Here is a 26,835-nt window from a genome sequence, read left to right as displayed (position 1 = left end):
ACTAAGAAATGAAAACTCTGCCCTTTGACAAAATACAACCCCTGGATCTGATCTGCCTGCCCCATCAGCCGCCCCCCCGTGCTGCTCCCGCTTGACTGTTTCACAGAAAAATGACAAAGGCAGGGAGGTTTGAAGGATTGGATGCTTTTAATAGCCAGAAAGTCCAGCTTACCAAAGAGATTTTGAAAGCTGCTCTCCAAATACCCAGCAAGTCCAGTGGGCCTCATCTCCACCAGTAAACTTTGGCTAAAACATTCCCCACTATTGCTACCCTTAATTCAGCTTCCCAAGCAGCAGAGCCAACAGCACCGCTAGTGAGGAGAAGACGTCTTGCCCTATAGTTGGCATTAAGTGCCATGTACATCATGGAGACCTGCTCTGAGCAGGTGATGTGGTGGATAAAATGGTGGCATCTGCCTACAGTCCTCTGTCTACTTGTGCTCTTGCCACGCTTCCACGGTGGGAGCTCAGCTAGTATTAATGAGCGAGAACGATACACGTAGACACTGGGGAGACAAAAGTTCCCGGTATGTACCAAGCAGTTTGTCTCACTCTGGGAGAAGAAGCTCTGTTATAACACTGCAACCTCCCCCGCAACTTCTCTGAGATTCCGTCATGCAGGAGATCGTCTCCAATGCAGAAGTCTTTGTTCCGATAGCACCAGTGGGGTCCTGCCCGCCTGCCGTGTGTCCTGGATGAGTCTACATGAGGAACCTGGAGAGGTCGTCCTTGATTTCAGCTTCATCCCAAGGCCCATGAATGTTGTCTTTTAGCAGCTGCAGCCGGATGAGGCAATAAGGACACAGGCATGAAATGGAGATCAACAGAAGGGCGAAGAGAAGGGCAGCGACGCCCGAGATGGTCAACAGCCCGGCCAGTGCAGACAGGGCGAAGAGCAGGGTCACCCCCACATAGCAGCGGGGTGTCCGCGCTTTGAGCTTCTTCTGCAGCATGGGCCACAGGGCAAAGATCTGGATGGCAAAGGTGACCATGGCGAAGGTGTGCAGGGAGCGGGGCAGCCGGGAGGCCAAGCACACAGAGGCGAAGATGGCCATGTTGAGGGACAGCGTGCTGGAGACGATGGCAGCATTGGCCCCATAGTCAAAGAAGATCAGGTGCCCCAGGAGCATAAGGACCGACATGGCGTAGATGGTGTCTGTGCTGATCGACTCTGTCAGGGTCTTCAGCACTGGAGAGAAGCCGTAGGTGAAAGCTATGAACACCAGGGTGCTCTTCAGGTCCGCCCACCAGGTCCGACCGCTCTCCTTCCTCCCCACCCCCAAGTCTATGACATCAAACAGGATGTAGCCAATCAGGGAAGAGGCCAGGCCAGCCCCGAACAGCCACTGTGGGGTCAGCAGCCCATCATCCATGTACCACCAGATGACGACGAAGACGCAGACGCTGCACAGCTGTTGGATCACCACCCCGGACTCAAACACCACTGCCCAATACTGGTACTTGCGGGCATAGATGTTCTTCCGCAGCTCTTCCAGGAACCGGTGGTCCACATAGTTATCTGGGAAGGGCTGCCTTTCATACAGCACCTTCTGCCAGTGCTTCCGAGGGCTCGCTTCCACCTGGGCACAGACCATTCTCCCAGCACAGCCCTGCTGCGTCAGCAGCCTCTTGGAGCGAAATCCCCTCACACAGACTTGGGAGAGTCACACGCAGGGGAGGGCTCATTCTCCAGGAGTGCACAAGTGGAAGGTTTCTGTAGGTCCCCTCCTCTGAGAAGCGCTCGTCACAAAGCACTCAGAGCTCCGCGCATCAGGCTGGCGCTGAGAGTGACCACTTCGTTCTGTGCAGAGCCCTGCCAGCTCCTAGAAAACAAACACACAACGAATCACTCAACTGCTGGGCAATGCAGACCAGAGATTCAATGACTGAACTCTGATCCCCAGGCAAGGCCCGGGAACTCTGAGAAAAGCAGGAGACCTTGCACAGAATAAGCTATTGCTGCTCTTAGGGCAGCAACATTCAAGTCCCTCGGACTCTCTCACATGCTACTTGCCAGATGGCTTCTGTCGTATGAGCATCTTTGGGTGCTTTTTCTGGTAACTACAGATAGAACAGAGACCTAAGAGTCAGCATTCCTGGGTTCTGTTCCCAGCTCCATCCCAAGCCCGTGCAACCTTGAGCAAGTCCCTTAATCTCTCTGAGCAGAACCAAATACCAAGCTAGCTACCGGGCAGAGACTGCAGAGAGAATTGCATGGAGAGCTCTGGGTCCTAGCACCGTCGTGCAGCCGAGCCCCATGTCTGTGCCGTGCACTGCTGCAGTACAGATGGTGGGGAAGGAAGTTAGCCAGAGGCAAAGGAGCCAAGCAGCCCCTGCCTGGAGTAAGACTGGGTCTGTTGTGCCCCTCTACAGAGTAGATGGGAATCCTTTACTAAAAAGGGTAAAATTCAAACCCTGATCTAAGTTCCCTCTAAGCTGTGTGGCCGTGCAGCAGGGGAGAGGTGCCCCGAGCTGCTGTGGTGAGAGAGGGCTGGGGGGAGCCCTCTCTCCCTGCTGCAGCCCCAAGGCAGCCTGCACCCAGAGCCCTCACCCCCCACCCCACCGAGACCCTCTGCCCAAGCCCTAAGCCCCCATCTGCACCCCAAACCTCTCATCCCTGGCCCCACCCCAGAGCCCTCACCCCTTCCGCACCAGCCCTGAGCCCCCTCCCGCACTCTGAATCCCTCGCTCCCACCCTCACCACACATCACCTCCATATTGGTGCACATCACAAAATTCATTCCACACATGGCTGTAAAAAATTAGAGGGAACATTGGCCCTGATGACTTATTCCTGTATCTTTTTTGTCACAATGTCCTAAGTCCAAGTGAACTCTGGACAGCGACTCTCTTACACACACTGAGGAAAAGCTGACTGCACTGACGGCAGTGCGAGTTTTAACATTAACTTCAAGGGAGTCAGGATTTCACCCATCAGATTTCTCGTCTTTCAGCAGAAATGAATGGTTTAGGTTCTCATGCCCTAGCACAGCGCTGCAATGCTGGGCGTTCCCCAGGATGCAGGAATGGCTTTATATAAATGGGAAAATCCCTGGGTTTTTTTTAAATGAAAAACTTTTCTTGGCCAAATTTCACCTGATTCTTTCCATTTTGAAAAGAGAGTGAAAATATCTATACACTACTGGCAAAGAGGAATTTTTCTTGACTGTAAATACTACGGAACTCATGATTGAGACCAAAATAGAAATCTGATCGTGTTAGTGTTTTGGAAAGGGCTGGTGGATGAAACACTCCAAGGACTCACTGTTACCTTGTAGGAGTGTAGAGAGGCCTTGGGTGCAGGGACCATTATATCTCTGAAGTTTGCCCGCTAAGGCCCCAGGTTTGCACTGAGCGCTGTTTGGATGGATCTCTGTGCCAGCACAGTGCCCCATGGAGACCAGCTGAAGGGAGCTCATTGCAGGATTGAGAACAGCTCTCAGAAGTTGAGCCCATTCCCCGCTCAAGGAAAGCCCCAAGGAAAGCAACGTGCCCCAAAGATTACCAACTCTGTGCTTGGGAAGAGCAAGTGGCCTGGGTTAAATTCTGAGCCCTGTGCTGAGAACACCCTGCCTCAGCCCAGGAACAAACAGCTCAAGGGACTCCCAGCCGGATCTCAGGTAGGGGTCAGTGCTGTGGGGTGGGGGCTGAACAGAGGGGGTGTAGGTGGGGCTGTAGGGGTCAGTCCTGTGGGGTGGGGGCTGTACAGATCGGGGAGGGGTGTAGGCGGGGCTGTAGGGGTCAGAGTGGGGGTGGGGTGCGGGCGGGGCTGTACACAGAGTGTAGAGTGTGGGGGCTGTACAGATGGGGTGTGGGCGGGGCTGTAGGAGTTAGTGCTGTGGGGTGGGGGCTGTACAGATCGGGGTGCAGGCGGGGCTGTCGGGGTCTGTACAGATCGGGGAGGGGTGCGGGCGGGGCTGTACACAGGTTAGAGCGTGCGGGGCGGGAGGTGCCCAGGTCGGGGGCTGCAGGCGGGCGGGGGGGTGCCCAGGTCGGGGGCTGTAGGCGGGCGGGGGGTGCCCAGGTCGGGGGCTGCAGGCGGGCGGGGGGTGCACCGGTCAGACATGTGGGGCGGAGACACAGCGCGCCCGCAGCGGAGCTCGGGCAGCAGGCAGGGCCGAGACCCGACCCTGCCGCTTCCCTTCCTCCAGTTGCCGGACGCGGCTTACGCCGAGCCCGCGGCGAGCCCCGCCGTCTGCTGCCGCCCCCGGCTCCGCCAAGCGGGAGTTGTCCCGCAGGGGGCCGTGCTGGGCTCCCCGCTCCCGCCGCCCCGAGCCGCGGGCTTTGCCGCCAGCAGCGCCCCGCGGCGAGCGGCCCCCGCTCTGCGCCCCCCGGGCATGGGGCAGCCCCGCTGCAATCCCCGAGCCGGCAGCGCGGCTGGGCCCCGGGCAGGGAAGGAACCGGGGTGCGGTACCTGTGCCTGGGTCGCTGGGGAGCCGCTTCCTGTCTGCGCGGGGGGTGACTCTCCCTCCGCCATGTAGGCAGGGCCTGAGCCTGAGCCTGTCAGCGCGCGGGGGCTGCCCCCTGCTGGCCCGCGCGCGGCCGGCTCTGCAGCGAGACACGCCAGCCTGCGCGGGCAGGGAGCGGGGCGACGGGGAGCGCCTTGCTGTCGGGGATGCTAGTGCGTGGGGCTGGACCAGGGCCGGAGATGGGGGAGGGTGGGGCAGATAGAAAGTGTGAAAAATCAGGACACTTTTATTTTGCGGGGGGGGGGGTGTAATAATTGTGTATATAAAACAAAGCCCCTAATATCTGGTCTGGTCACCCCCCAGGAGATCGGATAAATCCGAAATATCCAGGGTCGCCCCAAGCAGCCTGCTCCCATGCCAGCTGCCCCCCGGGGAACAGAGCTGGTGGAAACGTTTCCGATGGAGTGTTTTCTTCCATCTGGAAATGCCGCTTTGTCAGACTCAAAACGTCCCAACGGACCGTGTTGATTTCCGTGAAATTTGGTTTTGGACAAAAATCACAACACAGCGTTTGGTCAGAACAGACCGTTTTGATTTTTGAGTAGAAACTATAAAAAAAAATTTAAAAAATCATATAAACCCGAAATAAATAGTCCGAAGTTGAGGTTGTTGAAACAAAACATTTCACGTGACCCAAAAGGAATTCTTTCAAAAATCTGGTTTAATGGGAACAGTAATAATAACAAATGTTGAGATTCCAGACTTTCCCAGGAAACAGAAATTCCGATTTCTGACCCGCTTTACCCAGGGAGCTTGGTATGTGGCCAGCCCCTGCCCCTTTGAATCCAGCTCTGCGTGCCCTGGCTGTTTTTCAGTAGAACCTCCAGCTATTTACCATAAGAAATAAGCATTGCCTGGGCGTGAGGATGTGTATTGTTTAAATCCCGATTCTGCCGTCCTTACATCAAGTAACACCTTACTCTGAGAGTAGTACCTAGGCAGCGAGGTGATACTTGACGTGAGTATGGGTAGCAGAGTCTGGCCGAAAGTGAATACAACCTGCTTTATCACTGAAGCAGGAGTATGCACCCACTTGTCCAAGTGCTTCTTAGGTTCTTCCTGCCAGGAGACGGACCTATAATTGCTTGGTGCTCAGAACTCGTATGGTATCAAAGTAGAAGCTCTGCTTGGCCTCGAACTCCTGCATGCTGCTACTCTGCATCTCCAACCAATGACCCAGAGGTGGAGGCAAAATCTAGTCACCTACCTAACGCTGTGGGTGCAAAGTGTGAATGCCTGTGGCTGCCAGTGGTGTATAGATAGTAAGCATTGGAGTGCAGTGCCAGGTAGTCCGTCAGGTTTGATACAGCAGGTGCTGCAATGACTGGAGATGAGCCACTCTCGTTTCTTTCTAGGTTCCTGTTATAACTATCGACCGCATTCCAGATCCTGCTACCACCTGGCAGCTCAGCAAGGAGAGCAGCTCCTCGCATAGCCCAGGCAAGCCCGCTAGAAGGTAGTGTTCTTGGCTGGGTTTGAGGAGTGTTAGTTTGTTCTTAAAGCAATCATGTGTCGTTATTAATCCTGTTCATTATGCTAGGGCCTAAGGACTCACCAAAACCTGGGACCCCTTGTGTTGGACACTGTCTGAGCATAGAGTAGCTGGCAGCCCCTGCCCCAAAGCCCTGACAAATAGATCAGACAGACCCAGGGTCGGGGAAGGAGTAGAACAGATCACCATACATAGGATTGGGAAGGATACCCCCCAGCTCAGATTGCCAGTGACCTTGGGGGTTTTGTGCCTTCCTCTGCAGCGTGGGGCACTGATTGTTTGCCAGGATTATCTGGGCATGTCTCACCTAACCAATTCCCTGCTACTACAGGGGCCTTGGATTTGAGTGCACCTCAGTCCTTCCTGTTCTCTGCCTGCAGCTCACAACAGTCCGATCACTTGTGGGCTGTAATATTTTGGTCGAATTTCAGTGGTTGGGTTGTGCGGTGCTGGGTGGCGTTGGTGGCCTATGATCTACAGGAGGTCAGGCTAGATAATCGGGGGGTGGGTCCCTTCTGGCCTTCAACCCTGTGACGCTGAGTCTATGTGATGTCATGTTAGTTCCATGATTTTTTTGAGGACGGGGGGATAAGCCAAATGGAAAGAAAAGGGAAGAGAGGGGGGACATTGAAGGGAAGAGGGGTGAGGGTGATAGGGTAGGGGAGAAGAGGGTGAGGGGGCAGGTGAGGAATGAAGCTGAGGTGGAGAGACTGATGGAGAAGGAGGATTTAGTGCTGCTGAAAGGTTCCCGAGACTGGAAGGCCAGATCCTCTGCTAGTGTAAATCTAACTTCAGCGGTGATTTACTCCAGAAGAGGAGCTGGCTCTGAATTCCTTTCCCCACAAAGCAATTATGGCAAAGGCAGCAGCTGTGCACACTTCCCCAGTCTCCACCGACACCCTGTAAGGGACCAGTGCAGTCAAAACGAGCCCTAAGAAGTGCAATACCGTTTCCATGGGTGACAGCAAAACAGGGAGCAAGTGCACAGTGCACGTTTCAGGAGACACTCTGCTAGGATAGGGCGCTTTCCTGCTCACTGGGTCTGTCACTGGCTCGTTACCTGGCAGAGGCGGCCCTTGGCTGGGCTGTTGACTGCACATGCTCACACTCCAGGCCGGAGTGAGGGGCACTCTAGTCGTTAGTGAGGGGCACTCTAGTCGTTGATCGGAGTTTTGTGATGGGCCCCAGTTCAGCCCTATTCAGTGGGATTCCCCTACCCCACAATGGAGAACCAGTCTGTTGCCGGGAAAAGCTTGCACAATGAGTGCCAAAAAGCAGGGTCTGCCTGGGGCAGGTTTGTTGTGTCTTGTTATAAGATGCACATATTTAAAAATCCTACATCAATTAGCCCATAACTAAAGAGCCACAATAGGAACTAATGAGAGCTCCCAAAAACCCCTTCGCGTTCGAGCCAGCCTCATGCACAAGCCTAGAGAACCAAAGATGCCTTGAAGTGTCCTGTGAAGGTCAATGAATGCTTTGGGACTACCAGAGGGGATGAGTTCTAGAGTGGAGGTGGCCTCACTGAGAAAAGTCCACCTCTAGCTCATATGTTCTGGTCTCGGGACTGTCTAGGAGAGCTCCTTGGCTGACCTCACCTGTCAGAATGGAAGATGGAGAGATGGACTCAGAGCACCTCTTCATAGACAGATGGAGGCCTGTGTAATACAGGTCTAATGCTTTGCTTGCAAAAAGAATGGCTGAGTATGAATGACAGCTGTGCCCTCTGCTGTACAGATCCAGCTCCCAGTGAGACAGTGAAGTTCTGCTAGGGTGACCAGATGTCCCGATTTTATAGGGACAGTCCCAATACTTGGGGCTTTGTCTTATATAGGCGCCTATTCCCCCCGCCCCATCCTAATTTTTCACCCTTGCTATCTGGGAGTTCTGCACACTTAGCAGAGTTTGGCTTCAAGCGGGCAACCCCGTTCTATGCCAGCTGAAGCTTCCCATTACAGCTCAGAGTCTTGTGAGGTTTAGGAAGCACTGAGCTCTGGATCCTGTCCCCAAGTGTGCCAGTCAGCGGAGAGGTGGGGGGACAGAGGCACTGAGTGGCTGAAGAGCAGCCCCATGCTTGTTGTCAGAAGCATCCTGGCAGATGACCTGTAGGAGGCTCTCACGGTTCAGTGATGGGGAGGCAATTGGCCAGAGAGGGTGTAATCCCAGTGACAGCGTGGGGGAAAAACTGCCTTGGCTCTCCTAAGACAGATTTTATGGTTGCCTTGTTTGTCATGAGCTGGCAGGAAAATGTGGGCACTGAGGGAGCGACAGCCGCAATTCTGGCCATGGAAACAACAGGACAAACTGCGGTGATCCCGGCTGTGCTAACAATCCTCACTCTTGTTTATTTCATTTCCTGAAGGGAGTCGTCCTTGGCCAAGAGTAGAAACCTGTTTTTAAGGGAAAGCTACAACCCACCAGGATTCAGACCCTCAGCCCTGGGAGCACCTCCGCGCAAAACGAGCTGTCTGATGACTTCTCCCTGCAAGCAGAGCTGTGGCTCTCGAAAGAACCAGAGGGTAAAAGCGCAATCTCTCAAGCTTTGTTACTGGAGAGCCGGGTCTGCTCCAGGTGGTGAAAAGCAGGCAATTAAGTGTAGTCTCGGATGTAATTATATAAAGCACTAGGTCATAGTGTAGGGGGCAGTCCCACACTGTCAGGAGGGACACAAGAGGGCCTGGTGGGCCAGATCACTCCTAGAGTAACTAACAGACTCAGGCAGTTCCGCCAGAGATGAATGTGGCCTGTTAGGGCTCTTCCACCTCTAAAGCCCATAAGATTATGAATATCTCTGTCTATTTCTCTTTCCCCGCTGCCCCTCATCCTCCCACACTGGAGCACTGGGATAGACAGTCACCTCCTTTTCACTTCCCCCCTTCCTTCACAAGCAGTGGGACAGGATCTGAGTGGAGTAAAGGAGCCATTTCCTGCACCTGTGGATCAGATCTTGACTTTTGATTGAGGTTCCCCCTTTAATTGGCCCCTGCCTGGAAGGCCAAACTCAGTGGTGCAAGCATCCGGCTTGGATTAGATTTCCCAGGTTTGAATCAAACCAGATCTGACTCAGTGCTTCCTCCTGAATGAGTAGGTGTGCCGGGTTGGGTAGCCACTCACCCATTGCCAGTGTACCTGGCATTCCAGTACTTCTGGGGCGTGGGTCTACCCCGCCTCGCTGGCATGACCTCGCTTGCACGATGCATAGCAGGTCACACTGCAAAGAGGAGTTCATGCAGAAGAGGGAACCGCTCCACCCCACTGGTGTTTCACACCAGCGCTGCAGCATGCTCTTCAAAATGGGGGCCCCGGTCCAATGCCAGATAAAATCATGTTTGGTTTTGTCTCACTACCACACTGGGGACAAACCACCCAAAAAAAGGACAGTCCGGTTTGAAACAGGACGATTGGACCTGCTTAGCATTGTGTGTTACATGCAGTTGGCTCCTTGTGGGTCTTTCAGATGAGACCTTAAACTGTGGTCCTGTCAGCTCTACACTTTGTTTAAATACCTTGTTGCCCTTGGCCATCGTTCCCCTTCCCCCACACTGCATACCAGTTGTCCCCACCCCAGAGGTAGCTGCATTTCAGTGGTCTTATGTACATACAGGCTTTAAATTCTGACTGGTTTTCTCTCATTACAACTGGTTGTTGTATTCCTGATTAGTCTTTTGTCTTAGATTGCCTGGTCCTCAGGGGCAGAGACTGTCTTTGTGTTCTGTGTTTGTACAGCAGCTAACATAGTGGGGTCCTGGTCTGTGTTTGGGGTCACTAATAATAGCAATTGCTGAGGAGGCGGGGCAGGGAAAGCTGCACCAATGTAGAGAGGCCTGTTTATGTTCGGCAGTCGTGTTTTCAGGCTGGGGTTATCGATGGGGGCAGCGCTTGTAGAGTTATTATGGCTCTCTCAGCCCTGAGCAGGGAGTGTCCATCCTGGAGGGGGTCTCTGGGTTCTCTTGCTTTACCTTTCCCTCTCCCTCCCATATTAGAGCCAGCTTCTTTCTGGATGAGGCCATGCATGGCCCTGCCTCCTGAAGCGACCAGGGCTGCTCTTGGCTCGGGCTGAGCTGGGGTGAGGGTCACTCTGGGGGGTTCCTCCCCACAGGGAGGAAAGGAATATCCTCTTGGCCAGCCCCAAGCTGTTCAGCTTCAAAAGGAGAAGGCAGGTGGCCCTGGCCCACCCCACCCCAAGCCCAGGAGGAGAGGTCTCCCACTCTGACTGCCCCCTCTAGTGCAGTAAGTGAGCCCCCCCCCACTAAATACTATATCAGAGAGTAAATATGAGACAGGGAGGAGGTGGTTATGGGCTCAGATTAGGGGAGGGTCTTTGGGCTGTGGGACGCAGGAGGTCATGCTAGAGCAGGGGTTCTCAAACTGGGGGTCGGGACCCCTCAGGGGTCACGAGGTTATTACATGGGGGGGTCGCCTGCTGTAAATCCACCCCAAATCCCTCTTTGCCTCCAGCATTTATAATGGTGTTAAATATATTTAAACGTGTTTTTAATTTATAAGGGGGGGGTTGCACTCAGAGGCTTGCTATGTGAAAGGGGTCACCAGTACAAAAGTTTGAGAACCACTGGGCTAGAAAATCACAGTGGTCTCTTCTGGCCTGAAATATCCATGAACGAAGAAGCTGTGACCCAGATGGCATCCCCTCATCTGGAATCCCCCTCTGTAATACACTCAACTGGCCACTAGGTCTCAGCCACTCTCCAGCTACTGGGCTCTCTGTCACTCAGTGACTTCCCTCCTCTGACAGTGACTTGTCAGTAACAGACACACTCACGTCCCAGCGTGGCCCCGAAACCCCTCAGGACACAGAGCTAATAGCTCCAGAGCTCAAGAGTGACTGGTTTTAGTGATACCAGTACATCTTTATGGACGAAGATAGAGCACTGGCTGCCCGCGGTAAAGCACATGCCCTAGCTCTGCTCTGAATGAAGATCTGTGCCAGGTAACCCCTCCCACAGCCCCTCAGGGCTGCTCCAGCTGACATGCTTTGAAATGGACAAAGGTCCGAATAAATCTGCTCCTGGGGTCTCCGACTGGGGCCAGAATGACAGGCCAAGATTGGAGCAGCAGCAATGCAGACTCTTCTCAGTCCCAGCCGCTTTATCAGCAGCCCTGCTCTGATGTGGGTGTGGCATGTGTGTGTATTTGTGTGTGTGTGTGTCTGGTGGGGAAGGGGTGTAGTTTGCTCGTCGGCAGTATAGTTCGCACAGCTGAAAAGGGGAGACTAGAAAAGGTAAAAGACAATTACAGAGAGGAATCTGGCCAAGGAAAGAGAGGGGAAAGCAAGAAGGAAAAACTTCCAGACTGCAGGAAACAAACGTGAAGTGCAGGAGAGAGAGCACACAGCATGCACAGAATGGGCACAAAGCGCCAGAGAGAGAGAAGAGGGGACAAAGCGATTGCAATGATTTACTGAGCTCCTACAGGCTCTGTGCAGTCCCCAAAATAAAGATGGTGCCTGCCCCAAAGCCTGATGGGCTGAGTACAAATGAAAAAACAAACAAGGAACAAAGAGTGCAACAGAATAAAGCAACGTGGAAGCCAGAGGAGATGACGGGGGGAGGGCATGGGAAGAGCACTTTAAGAAGAAATATAAAACAAACACAAAGCAACGGAATTCAAACAGGTTAAAGTGAGTCTGAGAAGGGAGGCATTTGGGGTCCATTCTCAGTCCCTCCAAACCTGCACTGAGCACAGGGATGGGGGAGAGAAGCAAAGGTGGCTCTCGCTGTGTACTCCCTGTGTTCTAGGGGCATCCAGGGTCCTGCCTGGTGTAAGTTAGAGCAGCCCCCAGGGTAGAGGGCCCCTCTCTCCCAGTGGGTTCCGCAGGCCACCTGGCAGCTGCAACAGCGATGATGGAGAGCCATGCTAATGCATTGAGGTACTTTCCCTCCCAGTGGTACCAGTTGCAGGGTAGAGCCTTCTAGGACTGTGCTCTTCTGAGCATGGACAAAGCACGTCTCCATTTCTCTTCCAGCAGCCAGCTTTGACCCTGAGAGAAGAAAGAGGAAAGGCAGCTGCTGAGGAAGGAGAGAGACCAAAGGACAAGGAGAGCCGACAATGGGGCTGACATGGGGACCCCACTAGTTTTACACCAAGAAACACATTCGCTACCAAACACCCAAACAGTTTGCCTTCTGGTGGCTCAGTCTCTTGGTAAAGTGAATGCTCCCCATTCCCTGGAGTGTCAGGCCTTTGCTCACCATTCAGCACGGCAAACTGCTCACTCTAGCAAAGGCTATTTAATTTTCAGATGTGGTCAGACTTAATCCCACTTGGTGCCTGTAGTCTACGTGTTTTCCAAGTGTAAAGTGCATTTCCTATAGGGCTTGGCAACCCTGACATGTAGGCTGCTGATTTACTGCCTGTATATGGCTCTAGGGGCCTGGTTTTTGGCCTGCAGGTCTAATCCTTCCTTAGAGACACCCAGCCAGCTCTCACGGACTTCTGAGACTAGCAGTGTGCCCACGGAAGGTTTTAGACAGTGTCATTGTAGTGGGTTCTCAGCAGACCTGAAAATCAGGCCACTCGTGTTCAGTAGCAACCTAACTTGTGACTCCCTTGTTTGAAAGTGTTGGTCATAGTGTGTAGATTAGGGTGAGAAGAGAGGAAAATCCACTGTGGTTTTGAGAGAGCATTAAAGACAAGCTTCTGGTTTTTTGGGGCTGCTTTGTGGTGTGGGAAGGAAGAATAAATCTGGGGAGTTTTCTCAGAACTGGTTGAATGATTTCTTTTCCCTGCTTGTTTTTTTTACTTTGGAGACATCAGTCTTGCTTTCGTTCGTTTGGTTGCTGGAGCCCTGTGCACTCATGTAGGAGCTTTCTGAGCATGGGTCAAGGGTCCCAGGTGTTTAATCTTTCACAACACATGTTTCCTTCGAACAGCGTGCCAGATGAAGAGGCTGAAACAGAGAAACCAAACCCTAAACCTTTTGAAACCATCTGGTGTAAAAACCCTTCCCTTCCATACCCCAATGCCAGTTTTACTCATCACTTGTGATGTTCTACTCCTGCAAGTTCTCTGGTCACCTATCGAGTCTTCTCTTGCTTTTTTTAAAAAAAGGACTAAAAAGCCTCTTTTCCTTAAAAGAAGAAGAAGAAGAACTTCAGGCCTCCTTCATGCACTACAAATAAAACAGGGCACAGACTGGTTCCCAGGCCCATGCCGAGATCCCTAGACCATGACTCTCATGGGCTTCACAGCAGATTTTTTAGGGGGGCTCGGGGCAAGAGACACCAGCATCACTGAGTTCAACTAGGGAGTTAATTGAATCTTCTCCACCTTAATTTAAACTCAGCTTGTGAAAAATGTCACACTGCAATGATTCTGGATGCCTCCTTTGGATTTCACATGTCTCCAGATTCAACAGCCTGAAGCCTTACGCCCCAGCGTGAGCTTGGCCCACCAGATGGCTTGTGCCAGAAGAAGATGCTTGCATTCTCCAGTGTGGAGACATGGATATCTTTTCCCCTTTCACAAGAGAGGCAGAGTTATATTGCAGTAGCACCTGGAGGCCAATCAGACTAGGCCCTCACTGTGGTAGGTGCTCTACTGTCTTGTAGTAACTGACAGTCCCTGCCCCAGACAGCTGACAGGCTATCCGCAGGGACTTTTCAGGCAGGACCGGCAGGGGAGGGTCCTTAACTGAGGAGCTCCATTCTGGTGGTGATGGTCTGCCAGAGTCTTTTACTGGTGCCTTCAGAGTACCCTTAAGTCTCAGCTGGCCTAGCTTTGGCTTCTTTAGTGTCCCTTGCCTTGATTTGCACCTCCAATCTCCTGATGACTAGCTGGGAACTGATCTGTTTGGAACTGGGGCTGTTGGAGATTCTGTCTCACTGTCCGTATCTGACTCCTTTCCTTTCTTTTCCTTTCCGATCTGTAGGCTCTGGATCTGGGAAGGCCTGAAACTAGCCTCCCGTTTTACAGGCACAGTTCATAGTACTTGTCCATCTGCCTATCTGATTTTCTTGCCCCAGCAGCTTGCTCAGTGTCGAAGTACTAGAAACAGCACCTGTGATTAAATAGGAACAGCTAGTGGGGGTACGAAACTGCAACCGCAGGCAAGTTCTCAAAATCAGGCCCTGGACATTTGGCATTTGGTCTTCAAGCCTCTCCATGAATGGAAAATGGCACACAATCCATAGCTGTTAAATAAAGATGCACACTGTTGCTTGCACAGCCAGAGCTGCAGCCCGTTCTCTGCAGAGGACTGTCATGCCATCGATACATAACAGGGAAGAGGCTGGTTCACTTTTTAGATACTCCCTCAAACACCACGCTGCAGGTAACCGCTGTATGTTGTGTTGAAGCTGCCTGTTAAATAAGTCGATTTCTCTGTGGGCAGGCCTGCTCTTTGAGCTGGAAGGTGATAATTCCAGGTCAAGGAGACATACCTCTGTTAGCTTTGACTGAGCTAGCGCACTAAACCTCAGCATCATGAGCGGTGGGACGTGGGACGGACTAGCCCATAAGAACATAAGAACGGCCATACTGGGTCAGACCAAAGGTCCAGCCAGCCCAGTATCCTGTCTGTCAACAGTGGCCAGTGCCAGGTGCCCCAGAGGGAGTGAACCTAACAGGAAATGATCACGTGATATCTCTCCTGCCATCCATCTCCACCCTCTGACAAACAGAAGCCAGGGACACCATTCCTTACCCATCCTGGCTAATAGCCATTAATGGACTTAACCTCCATGAATTTATCTAGTTCTCTTTTAAACCCTGTTATAGTCCTAGCCTTCACAACCTCCTCAGGCAAGGAGTTCCACAGGTTGACTGTGCTCTGTGTGAAGAAGTACTTCTTTTTATTTGTTTTAAACCTGCTGCCCATTAATTTCATTTGGTGGCCCCTAGTTCTTATATTATGGGAACAAGTAAATAACTTTTCCTTATTCACTTTCTCCACACCACTCATGATTTTATATACTTCTATCATATCCTCCCTTAGTCTCCTCTTTCCCAAGCTGAAAAGTCCTAGCCTCTTTAATTTCTCCTCATATGGGACCCGTTCCAAACCCCTAATCATTTTAGTTGCCCTTTGTCACGGAGTGTGGGGAGTCTGGGCCCTGCACCCCTCTTCCTGGAATTCACCGTGACTCTCAGCTAGCCAGGAAAACAGAAGGTTTATTGGACAATAGGAACACAGTCTAAAACAGAGCTTGTGGGTACAACCAGGACCCCTCAGTCAAGTCCTTCTGGGGGGCAGGGAGCTTAGACCCCAGCCTTGGGGTTCCCTGCGTTCCACCACCCAGCACCAAACTGAAACGAAACCTCCCCCCCCAGCAGGCTCTCCCCTGCAGCCTTTGTCCAGTTTCCCTGGGCAGAGGTGTTACCTCCTCCATCCCCCTCCTGGCTCAGGTTACAGGCTCTCAGGTATCCCATTCCCAGTGAAACTCCCCTGCCACATTCCCAGGTCAACACTCACCCCTCCCTGCTGCATCACACCCTTCTCTGAACCTTTTCTAATGCCAGTATATCTTTTTTGAGATGAGGAAACCACATCTGTATGCAGTATTCAAGATGTGGGCGTACCATGGATTTGTATAAGGGCAATAAGATATTCTCCGTCTTATTCTCTATCCCTTTTTAATGATTCCTAACGTCCTGTTTGCTTTTTTGACTGCTGCTGCACACCTCATGGACATCTTCAGAGAACTATCCACGATGACTCCAAGATCTCTTTCCTGATTAGTTGTAGCTAAATTAACCCCCATCATATTGTATGTATCGTTGGGGTTATTTTTTCTAACGTGCATTACTTTCCATTTATCCACATTACATTTCATTTGCCATTTTGTTGCCCAATCACTTAGTTTTGTGAGATCTTTTTGAAGTTCTTCACAGTCTGCTTTGGTCTTAACTATCTTGAGCAGTTTAGTATTGTCTGCAAACTTTGCCACTTCACTGTTTACCCTTTTCTCCAGATCATTTATGAATAAGTTGAATAGGATTGGTCCTAGGACTGACCCTTGGGGAACACCACTAGTTACCCCTCTCCATTCTGAAAATTTACCATTTATTCCTACCCTTTGTTCCCTGTCTTTTAACCAGTTCTCAATCCATGAAAGGATCTTCCCTCTTATCCCATGACAACTTAATTTATGTAAGAGCCTTTGCTGAGGGATCTTGTCAAAGGCATTCTGGAAATCTAAATACACTATGTCCACTGGATCCCCCTGTGCACATGTTTATTGACCCCTTCAAAGAACTCTAATAGATTAGTAAGACATGATCTCCCTTTACAGAAACCATGTTGACTTTTGCCCAACAATTTATGTTCTTCCATGTGTCTGACAATTTTATTCTTTACTATTGTTTCAACTAATTTGCCCGGTACTGATGTTATACTTACCTGTATGTAATTGCCAGGATCACCTCTAGAGCCCTTTTTAAATATTGGCATTACATTAGGTATCTTCTAGTCATTGGGTACAGAAACTGATTTAAAGGACAGGTTACAAACCATAGTTAATAGTTCCGCAATTTCACATTTGAGTTCTTTGAGAACTCTTGGGTGAATGTCATCTGGTCCCAGTGACTTGTTACTGTTAAGTTTATCAATTAATTCCAAAAACTCCTCTAATGACACTTCAATCTCTGACAGTTCCTCAGATTTGTCACCTACAAAGGACCACTCAGGTTTGGGACTCTCCCTAACATCCTCAGCCGTGAAGACTGAAGCAAACAATTAATTTAGTTTCTCCACAATGACTGTATTGTCTTTAAGTGCTCCTTTTGTATCTCAATCGTCCAGGGGCCCCATTGATTGTTTAGCAGGCTACCTGCTTCTGCTGTACTTAAAAAACATTTTGTTATTACCTTTTGAGTTTTTGGCTAGCTGTTCTTCAGACTCCTTTTTGGCTTCTCTTACTACGTTTTTACACTTAATTTGGCAGTGTTTATGCACCTTTCTATTTACCTCACTAGGATTTGACTTCCACTTTTAAAAGATGCCTTTTTATCTTTCTCTGCTTCTTTTACATGGTTGGTAAGCCACGGTGGCTCTTCTTTAGTTCTTTTACTGTGTTTTTTAATTTGGGGTATGCATTTAAGTTTGGCCTCTATTATGGTGTCTTTGAAAAGTGTCCATGCAGCTGCAGGGATTTCACTCTAGTCACTAAAGAAAAGAAAAGGAGGACTTGTGGCACCTTAGAGACTAAGAAATTTATTTGAGCATAAGCTTTCGTGAGCTACAACTCACTTCATCGGACGCATGCAGTAGTATTTTCGACTGTATGCATCCGATGAAGTGAGCTGCAGCTCACGAAAGCTTATGCTCAAATAAATTTCTTAGTCTCTAAGGTGCCACAAGTCCTCCTTTTCTTTTTGCGGATACAGACTAACACGGCTGCTACTCTGAACTCTAGTCACTGTACCTTTTAATTTCTGTTTAACTAACCTCGTCATTTTTGCATAGTTCCCCTTTCTGAAATTAAATGCCACAGTGTTGGGCTGTTGAGGTGTTCTTCCCACCACAGGAATGTTAAATGTCATTATATTATAGCCCGCCGAGTCCGTATCTATGGTCCCGATCAGGAAGTCTGTGTCGATAACCAGCATAGAACAGCCTTTCAGGGGCTTGGATCTATGCGCAAATCTGCCATCGCTTAGAGAAGGATATTTTGGGGACTTTGTGTGTGCGTGGGATGGGTGGAGATTTTGTCATTCAATAGATTATGCAGGAAGATGGCTTGGGAATCTGAATATTTAGATGATTCTTTTAATATCTGGTACTGGAAGTAGCATGGCTGAAGTAGCTGAGCACTCTGGCCTCCATCCAGCACAGCACTTCAGGAGCAAAGCAGCTCTCCTGCTTTGCTGGATCGGGCCCAGCCCTTAAATCAGAGATGTGGGAGGAGAAGATTTGGCTCAGGCTGCCCATTCTGCTACTAACTGTGGGTGTGAAATCAAGCTGGCTCCAGAACCTCCCTGCCTCAGTTTTCCTTGCTATGACAACACTTGCCTTTAGAAGGGCTGAGATCTTTGCACTCAGTGCAAAGTCATATGGCTTACATTAGGGGTAGTAAACAGAAGACTAAAGGCACTGATGCTCATGACACTCTGGTCTTTGTCCCATTGGCCGCACACTCTCTCCAAATACGACAAGCTCCGTTCATGCATGAATCAAATATAAACTGAGGAGCTGTCTTACTCCTAGTTAATAGTGCACTGCTTGTTACAGAGGGTCTGTTTACCTTGGATGTTAATGAGTCCATGATCTAGTATCCAAGAGGCCTAGAACTGGGGGTGGTGATGGAGGCGGGTAGTAGCTGCCGTGAATACTGTTCTGTTTGTGCTGCAAGAAAGGAGCATTCGTGACTGTCATGTTGTAGAAGCTGCTGTGGTACCAGGTAAAATATCTGTGGGTTTTTTTCCTTCTCCCACTCTTGAACAGTGCATTTCTCCAGGGCCTGGTCTAAGGACAGGCAGCTTTCATCACAGAGAACTACTAGGGCAGCAAAAGACTGAAGCAAACCCACTACTCTCTCTTCCCTCATCCGGGCACTTACGGAAAGCCAGGTAAAAGCATCTGTTTGTTGCAAGGCTGCCTTCTCTTCGAGGGGGTTAGTTTTCCAGCAACCTTGCTACCAAGTTTCATAAAAAAACATATCCATGGATCAGCCATTTTAAAATCCTCCAGGTGTCCATATGAAAATAAAAGCCGACTCACAGGGCAGCAATAGCTTATATACATAAGTGTGTGTGTGTAGATAGATAGATATGTATGTGCTTACAGAGCCAACCAGTCTTAGTCAGAATGTTTCTGACTGGTTCCCTGATGCACCTACCTAGTCTATATTTACACATCCTGTTATTTTAGATGATATTCCCCCAACCTACTTGTTTATCTCACCCACCTTTCACAACTTGTATCAGGCCCAGGTCCTCAAAGGTATTTTGTCTCCTAACTTCCACTGAAATTACTGGAAGTTAAGAACCTAAATACCTTTGAGGGTCTGTGTCTAAGCTCTTAGGGGCAGGGATTGTCCTGTACTGTGTATTTGTGCACTGCCTGGCACAATGAGAGGCCATTCAGTGCTTCTGCAATGTAGCTAATAATCAAAGTGTTTTATGAACCCGAAATCCCTAAAATTGCACAATCCCTTTGGATAAATTGGAAACCAAAAACTTTCAGGGTTTATCTTCTGCTAAGGCATAGCAGGCCTAGTTTAAAAAGAAAAAAGGGGGGGGGCACTAAAGTTGCACTTGTGCAGCGAATAAAGAGGTAATTTACACATGCAAACTGTGCACTACTGACACAAATCAGGGAATAGTGTTGCCAGCTCTCACAAGATTTGATGTTTTACTAAACCGCTCTCCAGCTCCTGGAGTTATGTGATTATATGAGAATCTCAGCTTTCATTAAAAAAAAAAAGTTTCTAGCCCTCATGCTGCAGAGAAAAACTTGGAAGTGTGACCCAGGTGCTTCTGAAGGGCTCAGAAAACAGAAGGCCAAGAGAAAGGTCCCAAATTGTTTTGTTCATTCTAAATCTCATGATTTTTAAGCCAATCTTATGGGGGTTTTTTACGTTTGGGGTTGGCAATTCTGAAAGTGTGGTTTTCCTGTTTGTGCCTCTCTCTCTACTGTGACCAATTTGGGGCACTGGTTTTTGAAATGGAGTCCCCCTAGTGTTAGAGCAGAGTCCTAGGTAAATTGATGTGATTTCCACATTTCTGGGAAAGACTGGATGATGAGAAAGTGGCGATTTTTGGTGTGTGTGGAAGGTTACTCAAACAGGGACATTAAATAGCAAGCAAAGTCTTTATACACCCATAAAATGGATATGCAAGTTGGCAATAGCCAGAAATGTCCATGTTAAGGGAGATCGTGGTATTGTTGTAGCTGTGCTGGTCTCAGCATATTTGAGAGACAAAGTGGGGGAGGGAATATATTTTATTGGACCAGCTTCTGTTGATGAGAGAGACAAGCTTTCGAGCCACACAGAGCTCTTCTTCAGGCTAGTGGAGTCACAGTCCATCCTTAACACACAGCATACCTGGCTATTTTCTCCCTCATGAAGGATAGCTTAGGGAGTGACTCAAACCGTTAGCTTTAAAGCTTTCCGCATAAAAAAAAACCTAGCATAAAATCTGAAATCTGTAATGTGTGTGTCAATTTAAATATTACAGAGGAAGGTTGGGTTGGGGACCGATCCTCCTTCCACTGAAATCAATAGGAGTTTTGACAAGACTTGAATGGCAGCATTGTAAAACCTAAGGGATAGTGCTGCTCCTAGGTCCTGTTTTGTACATTTGTTTTTCCCTAAATATGTGAATAAGAGAGATTGGCCCAAACCAAATCCCCAGGGCTGAACAACCCAGAATCTGGTGACAGCCAGAGCCAGACCTGAACTATGCAGCATACACCTTGCTGTAAATATTGTTGATAAGAACAAAACATGTTTGATACTCTATAATATTGGACAATCAGTTCCTCCTCCACCTACCTGCCAAGACTTGAGGCCAAGGCTCTGGGCCCAGTGCTCTTCAGTTGCCCTGGAGTGTAAATCCAGAGTACCTGTACTGAAGTCACAGGAGTTGTTCTGGATTTAGCTCGGGGTAGCAGAAAGCTAGGAAGCTCTCACAGATGCACAAAGAAAGCAGGAGAATGCTCAGCTTTATGGGATGTCTGCACTGCAGCATGTTTCGAGGTACCAGACCTAGCTTTGATCTTGCTAGCTCAAAGCCAGCTTGTGTAACAATAGCAATGAAACCATGGCAGCAAGGGCGGTGGCATAGGCTCGTCCTGCCTGCCCAGAACACTGGGGACATAGTTGGGCAGATGCCATCCATTCTGCCATGGCTTCACTGCTACTGTTACTTGAGTTAACTAGATCAAAGCTAGCTCAGGAATGTCTATGTGTGTGGCAGTCACACCTCTGACTGCAGTGTGGAGATTGCCTTAGGGCAGGGCTACATTTACTTTATGGAGTTGTGTAGAGTACAGACAGGGCATGCCCAGCTAGTACGGTTATAAATAGCAGCATACGGCACTGTTTAGGTGAGTAGAGAAGTGTGCCCCACACACCTGAACCCCCAGGGCATATATCCTACCCAGTTCTCTACATGCCCAAGCACTTCCTCCCACATTTCCACTGCTGTTTTTAGTAGTATAGTGCCCTGCTGCCTCCCCACTACAGTAGCCTTTCCCTGCTGCTTTCCCCATGTCAATGTCTTTCCCTGTTGCCGGAGCCTTTCACTGCAGCCTGTAGCTACAGCTGTAGTGCCGATACGTTGCCGTAAGCGTGGACATAGCCTTTGATGCACTCTTGCAGTGACACTCTGGACTTTGCAAGGAAGTGGAGAAAGAACTTTATTTCCAAGTCTCTTCTTCTAGAGTGCAGCTTGCATGTGCTTACAGTGCACTGTAGGTCTCTCATACTGTGTGTTCTGCCCTCGTTTTCTTTCCAAAAAAATCTTTCCATTCACCTTCGTGTTTCTTGGCTTCCATTGGTTTCAGAGGGACATGCCAAGCTGGGTTTCCAAATGTGGGAATCCTAACAGGATGCTCCAATCAGCACGTATGCTCAGCATTGCCAGTTTCACGTGACTAGATCTCCGTGTGTGGAGATGCAGGGTCCAGGCTCCTTGTCTAACAAACAGTCCAGTGTGCGCTGGGCTGCAGTGTTAATGAAGCTGAATCTGGGGGGGTTTCAGAGTATTCTGGCTGCTGCAGGAGACTGTCTTTCCTAGGGGAAGCTGGGGTTCTGTTGAACGTCGAGGGCCCCGTCCTGCCAGGGTCCCAGTGGAGCTGAAGGTGCCCAGCACCTTTCAGACAGGGAGGCTGCCAAGTTTTGCAAGTCCCAGCAAAAGTGCCATTTTAATAAGAATGTTACATGCAAAGCGCTGAGCGTCTTCTGCCCCAACAGCCTCAGCACAAACCAGCCCCTGAAAAACCAAGTGGAGCCAGTTGAGGGGGAATAATGAAAGGGCTAAACACAGGAAGAATCATTCAGTGTAATGGATAGGCTGGCTGATCTCTCTCCCCACCTGGACCTCCAGGCTGCCCCCGCCTCCCTCCACCATTGGCTCAGCTGTGTCTGTGCTGGCTTGTCCCTTCCCCACTAAGCTGATGCAATGTGCTGCCCAGTGGGGTCAGCCTGGCACAGCCTGCCCGCACGGTGCCATTTGGAGCACCCAGGCTGCGCTGTGCCCCAGCGCATCGAGGGGGCGCACTCTGGGCCCCAACCGCTGGACTGCTAAGGTTCCTTATAGGGAAGGTATGGGCGGAAGGCCCAGGGAGTTTTGAGTGCGTCTCGCTAGATCAGGAGAAGTCAGTTGCAAAGCTGGGGTTAGGCTCCGGGATGAGATCTGACCCCATGGAAGTCAGTGGGAGTTTTGCGGTTGACGTCCATGGAGCCAGGATTTCCACCAGCAGACCTGGCTCCCAGCCCAGCAGGCAGAAGTATCGGGAAGGGAAGATGATCATGACCTATTCCCAAGATCCTCTAGTGAGGGGCACATTAAAAACTCCAGGGGGACACCTGCCACCCTGTTCCTGCCCTCGCTAGCTGATCAAAACCTCCTGACTCATAGCCCTGGCATGTGGGGACCTGACTCCTTTCCCTTCTTGGTCCTCAGGTTGATGTCCCTCAACCCTGTGAGAGCCAAAGCCCCCGATCCTGCCTTCGGTGGCCTCGTCGTAGCAGGTTTGGCTTTTCCTTTGGCGTTCTTGGTGCAGTGGCCCTGGGGCTTCCATCTTGAAACATTCGCTCTTCTCTGCAATTAGCAGCTCTATGTGCTCAGGGCAGGGAGTAGCCAGCTTTGAACTCAGCCTCAGGTGCTTTGTGCTGCTCCTTTGACTGAGATCTTCTAAGTTATTTAGGCACCAAACTCAATGGAAGAGCTCTACTATACAGCAACCCGTAGCCTGCTCCACCTCCTCCTTCTCTCCCTGGGAGGCGCGCTCCCAGCAGGTGTGATCAGGCTGCTGCCCTGCCCTCAGTCACAGAGCGGTTAGGAGCTCACTGACACCTTCTCCTCATTGTCACCAGCTGCCCCTGGATGTGGAGGGCTGCCAGGCAGGCAGATGTATGGGAACACTTCTTCATGGCATGTAACCGCACGCGCACACACACACACACACACAGAGAGAGCTAAGAGGCTGGGTTCGGCTAGGCCAAAGTTTTCAAAAGTGGCCCCTGATTTTCCTGCCCATCCAGAGCACCATGTGCAGGATTCTCTCCAGTGCTGAGCACCCACAGCTCCGTCTGAAGCCAGTGGGTGCTACCCATGCTCAGCGCGTCTAAAAATCAACCCCCCAAAACAGGCACCAAACAACAGCAGCTCCTTCAGAAAGTTTGGGCTCTCGTATTTAGAGCAGAGGCCTGAGTCAGGGCTCCTTTCCTGGCTGTGCCTTGATCCTCATCAGCTTGAGCAAACACTGGGCAGCCACACAGAGCTAGGTGTTGCCATCCTGTGCACACACGAGCGTTCAAAGTCTAAAAGGACAGTCCGTGGCGTCTTCCAGACGCAGCACTTGAGGTGGCCCCAGCCTTTGCCTGCAGCAGGAAGTTCCATTCATGGCCCTGAACCGCAGCTCTGGGTTTATTACCCCCAGGAGACTCACTGACTGACCCTTGAGAAGGACGCCAGGACAGCATGCGCTGGAGCAGGCAGAGCTGTGGGATCTGTCCACTGGGGGAGAAGAGAGATTGTGCCTCAGGCCACCTGTACACACCTCCCCTTAGAAGAGGGCAGTGGTTGTCGTCCCATGTGTAGGATGGGAAATACCATTTGGAAAACGCATCATTCAGGGTTCATCTGTTGCCCAGAAAAGAGCCCCAAGCCAGGCCCTGCTTTTGGGCAGCAGCTCAGCTACCACCACGGTCCTGCTAGCATTCCTATTAGTCTCCCCCAGTGACAGGAGCATTATCACAGACAGGGTATTGTCCTTTAGCCACGGCATCCACCCCTCTGCTTAGGGTAGGTGCAGACATGCAGTGGTCAAACGTCAGCCCCTACCGATGCTCCCATTCCCACCATTGCTACCATGGCTGGAGAGGCTTTGTGGGGAGGAGGGCAACTGTGTGATCTTGAGAAAAATGCTTGTGTACGACCTCTGTGTGGGTGGAGGAAAGGGAAGATATGAGAGCAGATTTCGGATATAGTGGAGGATATATGTACATGCCATCATGGGCACATGGGCAGTTCCAAAAAGAGGAACTGCAACAAGTTAAATGACCCTTTTTAACCCAAAATAACGAGACTTCCCATCATGTGTCAGGAATAAACATGACAGCAATGGGGGGCACTCAGATGCAAGGGGGTGGGCACTCCAAGGACCTAGGAAAATAGGTGGCAACACCAACCCCACCCTCCAGGCAAAATCCTGAGGACAAATGAATGCCACACCATGCCTTGATGGTCATGCTGTCCTGGCCCAGGGGAGGGAAGTCAGTCTCAGAATCAAGGGCCCACCACAGATAATGCTCTGCTCCCAATGGTCCAATCCAGCAAGAGCTGGCTCAAGAACATCAATGAAAGCTGCCATGGTGGAAACAGAGAGAGCCGGGAAGCAAGCGGTGTAGGGCTCCATAAAGCAAGAACAGTATGTGGGCTGGCACCTGGAAGCAGAGGAGGCAGGTTTAATCTGCAGGATTTAGGGGAACGCTCCAGGCTCCCACTCATTTCCCTAGGCCCCTTCAAACTTTTGAGACGTGAAGCTCCCAGGGTTGTGAATGTGAGCAGGAGGAAAGCTGCACGGATTGCATGGGGTTGTAGGTTGCCCCTGGATTTCGGGCTCAGTCAGAGGAGGGGTGGAGTGCACGCCTTGCTCTGCGATTGCACCAGTTCCTCTCACACCCGCCTTCCCCCACCAACATGGCAGCCAAGAAACCGCAGCTAAACTGTTTCTCCCTCCAGAGAGGCTCTGGACCAGGCCAGCAGCACTTCCTGGCAAGCCCATCTCTCCCCACACTTTGTACCCCGCGGGAATCCTTCACTACACCTCGCTCTGCTCCCTGGGGGAAGAAGAAGATGAGGGCTGTGAGCCACAGGAGCCTGGGGACTGCAAAGTGAGAAAGCACCATCTGGACAGCGATTTGATTTCCTAGGGCTGGGACACCCTGAGAACCTGGCCCACCTTGCTGGATATCATGGTATAATTGTTTCCTCTCCAGTTTCAGTGACAATGGCTGAGTCACCGTTTGGCCATCTCCAGACCCCTACCCCAATATGATGGCTTATGATTGTATCCCAAATACAGATCTTTGGCTCACAGCAAATTTTCCTCCTTTCGTCCTGCTGACGTTGCTAAGCGAGATAGACAGAGGCACCCTGCTCCACAGGTCAGGGTGCTCCCTTTGGTAGCTAGGAACCTAGACAAATGGCCCTTAGCCCCTCCAGGAGCAATGGGGGGCTCCTTACATACTCCCCCTGCTCAGACTGAAGCCTATAAAGACAGGTCAGCCACGACCCACCCATCCTGTAGACGTCACCACAGCCGACAGTTTATTACACAGTCATAGTGGGGCTGAGCACTTATCCTCATTAGAGTAAGACCTCGTCCGTTCCTCTGGGATGGGAGGAGCCTTTGTGGAGCAGACAAAGAGAGGAACTCTGCCCTCCTTTGCAGAGCTTCATGCCAGTTGCACATAGCTCTGGGTGGTGTGGCTGGGACTGGGATTATGCCTTACTGCTGGCCACAAATTTCAGAGAGGGAGTGTGGGGACTCCAGGAGACCTGGCTCTGCCACTGGCCTGCTGGATGACCTTGGGCAGTCACTACCCTGCTCTGTGCCTCAGTTTCCCCATCTGTAAAATGGCAACAATGAGTCCCTTGGCTCTTTTTATGAAGCACTTTGAGCGCTCCAGAGGAAAAGGGCTACATATGTGCGAGGTAGTACTAGGAAGCTAGCGGGCAAGGATGGGCTGCAGAGTTGCCTGACACCCGCTCCAACGGTTTGGGTGTTGATTCCCTTCCCACAGCTTCTCTGGCATGCTCTGCCCCAAGCCCATTATTAGTCAGGCTGCGTGGGGAGAAAAGAGGGAATTTCACCCAGGTTGAATGAGCAATTGGGTGAGTGATCGTACCATCCTGGGTCTTCTATTTAACAAAGCGCTGCCACCCTGCCATGTGACTGCTACTGTGGTCCTTTGCACTGAGAAGAAGTCGCTCTTCAGTAGCTAGTTTCATTTTAGTCCTAGAAGGCGCCTGCTGTGAAAGTGTAATTGTGATATGCATATGGATCACTGTCAGGCAGTGACCTCCCCATCTGATGGCTGTTTCCATGCCCTCTGAGAAAGGCGTGCCATAGAGTTGTGTTGCTGTGAATCTATGAATAGTTTAATCATCTGCTCCTTTAAAAATGTCTGGCTGTACCACTAGAAGAGGGAAGGGGCTGGAATTTAACTAGCTGTAAGTGATCCAGGCATCCGAGTGGAGCTGTTTTTTGAAGACCAAAGTCTTCTGGGCACTGCACCACGTTTCTAATAAATCGATTTTAGTCGTCTGAGCCGACTCTAAGTGTACTGGTTTACGTCATTCCAGGCCTAGGATAAGCAGCTGTGTAACTGACGTTGGTGTTGTAAGGACCTAGATTAAGAAATAATCAACCGAGACCATTGTTACTATCTAACGTTACATTGTGGTAGTGCCTATAGGCACTTAGGTGAGGTACAAATATGTAGTAAATGATAGTTGCGCTCCAAATGCTTTCAGCCTGAAAGCATTTGAGAACAGTGTATTGCACGTGTTACACACATTCTTAACCGACACACTGGAAAGACAGACCAGGGAATAAAGGCAGCTTAGTTTAGTTAATTGATTGATTATTCCCTTGATTGATTGCATTGACGTTCAGCGTCTTGCATATGAACGAGACTGTTTGTTGTGGGACTGAATAATTATGCCTCTCTCACAATAAAC

The 26,835-nt window shown here is 50.5% G+C and overlaps 2 protein-coding genes across 5 annotated transcripts; one reads left to right on the top strand and one right to left on the bottom strand.

Moving 5' to 3' along the window:
• Positions 1 to 177: 177 nt before the first annotated feature.
• On the bottom strand, positions 178 to 4,516 carry PIGC (phosphatidylinositol glycan anchor biosynthesis class C). Of its 2 annotated transcripts, none has more exons than XM_074960897.1 (2): positions 4,415 to 4,516; positions 178 to 1,823 (listed from the first exon to the last, which is right to left on the bottom strand). In XM_074960897.1, the coding sequence occupies exon 2, from the start codon at positions 1,593 to 1,595 to the stop codon at positions 702 to 704; it is 894 nt and encodes a 297-aa protein (XP_074816998.1). In that variant the 5' UTR covers positions 1,596 to 1,823; positions 4,415 to 4,516; the 3' UTR covers positions 178 to 701. The 2 variants fall into 2 exon arrangements, with proteins under 2 accessions (XP_074816998.1, XP_074816999.1); XM_074960898.1 differs by lacking the exon at positions 4,415 to 4,516 and adding an exon at positions 3,272 to 3,320.
• Positions 3,073 to 26,835, top strand: LOC141992164 (uncharacterized). Of its 3 annotated transcripts, XM_074960895.1 has the most exons (6): positions 3,073 to 3,620; positions 5,825 to 5,925; positions 8,324 to 8,480; positions 18,362 to 18,486; positions 22,549 to 22,616; positions 24,832 to 26,835. In XM_074960895.1, exons 1-6 carry the CDS (start codon positions 3,366 to 3,368, stop codon positions 25,020 to 25,022), a joined length of 897 nt encoding a protein of 298 aa, XP_074816996.1. In that variant the 5' UTR covers positions 3,073 to 3,365; the 3' UTR covers positions 25,023 to 26,835. The 3 variants fall into 3 exon arrangements, 1 of the variants encoding a protein (XP_074816996.1); XR_012640538.1 differs by lacking the exons at positions 3,073 to 3,620; positions 18,362 to 18,486 and having other exon boundaries at positions 5,426 to 5,925; XR_012640539.1 differs by lacking the exons at positions 3,073 to 3,620; positions 5,825 to 5,925; positions 8,324 to 8,480; positions 18,362 to 18,486 and adding an exon at positions 18,142 to 18,317.

The sequence above is a fragment of the Natator depressus genome, chromosome 8 (assembly GCF_965152275.1).
Source record: "Natator depressus isolate rNatDep1 chromosome 8, rNatDep2.hap1, whole genome shotgun sequence".
NCBI classification, from domain to species: Eukaryota; Metazoa; Chordata; order Testudines; family Cheloniidae; genus Natator; species Natator depressus.
The sequence above is the reverse complement of the archived record's forward strand: the minus strand, read 5'-3'. Positions and strand labels throughout refer to the sequence as shown.